At 37.0% G+C, this 6,000-nt stretch overlaps 1 protein-coding gene across 1 annotated transcript in view; it reads left to right on the forward strand.

Annotated features, from left to right (window-relative positions):
- Positions 1-5,475, forward strand: part of itga8 (integrin, alpha 8) — a 67,924-nt gene extending 62,449 nt beyond the window's left edge. Inside the window, exons 29-30 of the mRNA XM_088600618.1 lie at positions 533-655; positions 2,118-5,475. Of these exons, the coding sequence (XP_088456744.1) occupies positions 533-655; positions 2,118-2,204 (210 nt within the window). The 3' untranslated portion in view covers positions 2,205-5,475. The remainder of the gene's footprint in view (positions 1-532; positions 656-2,117) is intronic.
- Positions 5,476-6,000: the final 525 nt, after the last annotated feature.

Genomic DNA, 6,000 nt, shown 5'->3' on the forward strand with positions numbered 1-6,000 from the left:
AATGAGAAACATCCCAGATGTTGGTCTATGCATTAATACTTTGATACACAAAAGATATGCATCTCCTGCTGCAGGCTTATTTTTGCATGAAATTCCCTGGGGCAGATGCACTAGAAACAACAAACAGTGGACGCTGTGAATGTACTGGCTTTTCTAAAACAAATATTACTGCGTTACACATAAGGTCAGATGTTTTGTTTAGGAGCAGATGGAAGAAAAATTTATCTTTGCTTGTGCAAAGAGATAATGTTGCCTGAGGGCTGTGTTATCATTTTTATTGCTAGGAACGGGCCATTTCCTTTATAAGAGAATACATCTGGGGCCCGAGCAGCTTCATTTTTAAAGCCGTTTTTTGAACATCTGAGGAATGAGGTGATGCTTTGTCTTCCCACAGCTACAGGGTATAAGTAAATGCTGCAGGATCCTTAAGCACAGAAAAAAACAGTGTACTTTAAAAATCCAGGATGGTCTTGTTTTCTCTTTGAATGCATAAATGATGTGATCCATGACAGAGGTCTCCTGTTGTTTGCAGATAGGTACCCTTGTGATTTGGGCCACCCCAGATGTCTCATTTGCAATTCCCTTGTGGGTAATTATACTGGCCATACTGCTGGGACTGCTGGTTCTGGCTATTTTGACCCTAGTCATGTGGAAGGTATGTTTCCTATCATTTGAAAATGAATATCTCCAATTATGGGGCAAAAGTGGGGCATTTTAGTGTATTCATGTCATCACCAAATCATTTATGTTTAGGATTCATTTTTGCAGCAAAGCATCATTTGAACAAATGTGCATATCACACAAGAGAAAGAATGTGTTACTCAATATTATGCTAAATTACGTGAGGGGTTTCACTATAAATAAAAAAAAGCATACACAGCAATGTTCAAGGAGACCTTGGGGAAAACTATTAATTCTGACTTAATTATTACAATGAGTTCAGATTGCCCTGGCTAGTTATGTGCTTCATTGCACAGATTTGGTGAGTTTGGCTTTATTCCCTCAAAGAATAAATGGCTCATGTTGATCTTATCAGTGTTATGTCTGTGTCTGTGTTTTCAATGAACTGATGCAATTGATCTTTGTTGGAAAATTAACGTTTTCCTTTGTAATGCCAAATAGTTATGTTGTGTTGCATAATGTAATCATTCAAGAACATTGAACTATTGGTCCTTTATCAACACTAAATTGCGAAAATCTGGGTTGAAGTGAATATCTGAGGAAGCACACACTGTATAAATGCATAGTAACGGTATATGATAGTTGCCTGTCATGCTCGTCATCCATTGTGAACCTAAGCAGAAAATCCATTTTACTCCCCCTAGTGGTCTGTGCCAATGAGGTAAAAATGTTCACAAACAAGTGCTGTTGTAATGCTGTCTTATAATAAAGCCCTAACGGTTCTGTTTTATCTCCATTTGGCAAACAGTTATAGAATGCTTGGAATTCAGCCATTGTTAATGTAACTAAAATACATCCTTTAGGATTTAGACAGCTATTCTGCATTTTAATCACTCCCCTCCCTGTTGTCAGATTTGTTTAGTTTCGTGTCCCAGTAAACACATTTTAAAAGTTCAGGACCGTGTTTCATCCACATTTCTAGCTCTACTGATTGCCTTAGCCTGTCATCAATGCAGAAAAAGACAGAGAGAGTGGGTTCCGTAAACTAGTCTCTGTTGTATGCTCTCTGACAGAACTTAAATTCCAGATATTCAATGAAACTGTTGGTTTAACTACTGAATTAATACCTACTGGATTACTCTTGTCATTATTACTTAACTGCGGAAGTCTCTACATGGTATTTGTAAAAAGTCTATAGTCTTCTTTCCTAAAAGGACCTCAATGTGCCTCACTTTGCTTCAGAGGTAATCGTTTTCTCTTTGAGTAAAGTTTTACAGGATCATTACATTTTCCTTTACTGCACAGTAGTGATTGGGTGACTTTTAAGCAGGTATTTTGTTTCTATCACTTAAGACCGAGCAAGTGTTTTATTATATAGATTCACCAGGGCTGATATGGAGTGATCAAGATTGAAAAACAAAAACAGCGTTGAGAATGAATAGGGAGAGATGTTTTCCATCTGCTGCTTGGATAACCTTGATCTCTTTTCTTCTCAGTGTGGCTTCTTTGACAGGGCACGTCCTCCAAAAGATGATGTGTCAGACCGAGAGCAGCTTACATCTGAGAAATCTACAGAGGCGTGATGGAAAGACTGCAAAGCTGAACTGCTGTATTTGGGATAATGAGGAGGATTTACCCAAAACTGTTCCTTCCAGTCTTCTCTGTGACGTCTTATTAAAGAACTACAATCTGTGAGATGAACTACCAGCCAGGTGCCTTCCTTTTCAAGTGCCACGAGACTGGAAACTATGCAGCACAGTTTTGAACACGGAGCATTGCAGGACCATTGCTACACTGACCAAGCTGGGGACGCCCAGTCTCTCTCAGATCTGACCTGATGCACACCAGGAAACTTTCTGAAGATCCCATGGAGTGTGCCTTGACAGAAACATCCTAAAACCTTGTGCACATATTTTAATATTCTTTCAAGATGTGTACAGTCTTTTGCAACTTTTTTTATTATTTCATGTTGCATGGAACATGACTTGAGACATCCTGAAGAATGATGCAAGAATGTTATACAGTCCTATAGAGATGAGCAATCTCTTACTGTACAACGTCTGTTCTGCAAACAGGAGGATCTGCCACCTGTAGACAGCAGTAGACATTTTCGAACCATTTGAACCTCCAGGAAAGCTTGGCAATATACAGTTTTTTTTTCAGTTTTCTTATAATGAAGTTGTCTTCTCAACACCTGTTTAAAAGAAATCCATACACAGAAGCTGCAGATTGATTTGGAGCTTTACAGAGAACTATATGGACTGTTTACAAGTTAAGTGCATAAACCCTGTTAAGAAATGGTCATTTTGTATGTCATTTGATTTTTGGTCATTTCACTAGAATGTAAGCAGTGTGCTGTTGATTCCTATACAATTTCAAACAGAAGCAATACCTCAGAAGATGTCTAAGATTTTGTTTGTCCAAACAATATCTTGTGGTACAGTAAATGAAAAACTAAAGACTTTAAAGGGTGTTTTTTCAAGCTATCTAGAAAACTAACATTCATCAAAACATTGAAGAAAAAAGGACAAGACAAATGTAAAAACTAAGCATTATAGATTATTATAGAGAGCTAGAGTTTTTTAATGACTATTCTGCTAAAGCACACGGAGGACTAATGCAGGAGAGTGTTAGTAACCTACACACTATTGTTTTTTTTTTGTAAAATGATGGAATTAAAAGGGATTGTTTAGTGTTAGACTAAGGATTAGAACCTTGTATCTGAACCCCTACATTCCTTCATTTCCTAATGGAAAACTTAGTAGAATCTCTCTTAAGTTTGTGAAATCGTTTTTTAATGTTGCTATGCTAGCTAAAAACAAGTCAATGTGTTTTTCAGATTTAACTGACCATAGTGAGGTGCCTTCCCAGCCCTGATTTTTTCTGATGCTTACTTACTGATCCTGGCTATTGGGAGAATAAAATTAAAAGCTTTAAGTAAGGTGTGTGCTTCACTGCCAGCAACTAGTCTACAGATTCAAGGAAATGTTTTATTTTCTTAAAAGAGTACAAAACATGAAAAAGTGGCAGACTAGGTCCATTTCTTTGGACTTTATGTGGAATACTCAACGTCCCCTGGCTTCAAAGCGAAATAATAATTGCTTGCATTCGACCAGCTCTTTTCATTCCGAAGGATCCCAAAGTGATTGACATACTGTACTCTCGGGGGTCTGCTTCATCCACCACTGATGTGGAGACCCCACCTGGGCGACATGCCGCCGGTATCCAGCACCAGCAGCAGATCAGGCAGAGAAGTCCGGAATTCCGGAATAAAATCTGAATTAAGGGAGAAATTAAAGAAAGACCAGATTGTGCAGCCCGGTGTGTTTTCGGAGGCTGCTGCTGACATTCATGAGAGAATTGGTCCTGGGATAAAGGAGTCCCATAGCTAAGGTACTGCACTGTATATAATACAATTGTAGCACCCAGTTAAACCTGAGTGTAGCAGGGACCAAAACACACTGATTCTGCTATACCTGTTTAAATACAGAATAAACTGGGTTTTGGGTTTTAAAAGTTATTTGCTTGTTTTTGTGATTCCTACTGATATCCACCAGATGGCAAACTTGAGATGAAAGTCCATTTACAGGTCAGAATAAATAGTAAGACACATTATATTTCTTTTTTTTTTTTACAGAACTAACATAATAAGTGTGGATCAATTCTAATCCTGAACCACATAACACCAGGGACTGACCTGATACCTTTTTTGCTGCTGCTCTTAGTTTGGAACTTTGACATGAAAACACCCCCTGACACCAAGTGGCTGGATCACAGTTTTGATTTTTTGGCCATTCTCGTAGAAGGATGGCTTTTTCTAACCGCAAAATGCAGCATACATGACCTTTGCCATACTTATTGTGTGATATCTTGAAAGTGTGCAGTGAAGTAAATGAGGCATGTTTTCAAAATGTGTCAAAAAGACACATGCAGAAGTACCCAGCTATAGAGGGCTGGAGGGATATATCCATTTATATGTGCAATATTTGTATGTATGTAAGTTCCTGAAGCATGTTTACACTGGTATTATGGTTTTCTTCTTCTTCATTTGAAATTTTAATTATTTTTGTATGCGGTGTTTAGTGAGTTTAATGAGTCTGTGACTTGGGGGCTTACTGTAATCTTGAATCCTCCCTTATCACCAAGAGGGTTATAATCTTATCATAATAAAAGATTGCATAATAAGTGCATTGGAAATGTTTTTTGAACCAAATTGAAAAATAGTATTGAAATTAAAAATACAAATGCTCTTAATTTAGGACACAATTTCATGTCAGAGCAGTTTAATTCTTTATGAACAAAGATTAAATTATTTCTCCTTCTTAATAAATAAAATAAATAATAGATTGGGATTAACCATAAGCTTCATATCCCTGTTTCACCTAATATATAGTTATAGTTTATAACTTAGTTCCCTCTCAAAGAAAGGTGAAACAGTGCCTCTTGCAGATGTGGAATTACATTTTGTGAAGGAATTATGGCAATAAAGCACTGTCATTTTCACATAATCAAAGCTTTTGTTTTTGGCACCATGTACAATACCAGGAATTTCACAACAGATCAGGAGCTATTAACCACATGGGAGCATGTTGCCCTCTTGAGGATTTGAGTAATGTTGCTGTGCAGAAGGGCTGATTTCTGACTATTTTCTTCTGTCTATGTCTACTGTGAAGTAAGACAGACACAGGTCAGCTTTATGTCACAGTGTGAGATGCTGAGTTTGAAAGAAGTGAAAGTTGTCACTTTGACCTCTAAAGTATGTATGTATATATCCCATAAGCAGACCATTGTTAAATATTTTCTTTTGTATTGAAGAATAGGAACATTCAATAAATGTTAAAGATTAAAAAGGCAGATTGTGTAACTGTTATTTGATTGTCCTTGGTTTCTAGCAGACACGTACTGAGAGCAGATTTTAAGCATTTGTGAATCAACATGTAACATTGCATACATCTGTAAATGCATCACTTCAGAGTCATAGCCCAGCATGTGGGTGTTTTAAGGAAAAAGGCTACAATTTCCATATCTTTTAATCTTTAAAAAAACAGGATTAAAGACTTTCAATCTACTGTATTAACTTTGCTTATTTTCAGAAGCAAAGCTTCAAACTTAAACAAAGACGACTGCTTGTAAGAATTAATTTCCATCTTAACAGTCTCAATTATAGATTATTTCATCTCCCTGGACAATGCATTAGCACAGCTCATACGTTATGTAACTGTACAAACAATTATCTGAACAGCTGCAGATTCTTCCTTCTGTGATGCTCCAGTTTTTTTTTAATACTGGCTGTTTGTGACTAGCAGAAAAGACAGAACTAAAAAGCGTTTAAACATTGCAATTGTTATCAATAGGAGTTTTAGTCCTTCATTACAAACT

Source organism: Lepisosteus platostomus, chromosome 12 (assembly GCF_059453375.1).
Source record: "Lepisosteus platostomus isolate fLepPlt1 chromosome 12, fLepPlt1.hap1, whole genome shotgun sequence".
In the NCBI taxonomy this organism is placed as follows: Eukaryota; Metazoa; Chordata; class Actinopteri; order Semionotiformes; family Lepisosteidae; genus Lepisosteus; species Lepisosteus platostomus.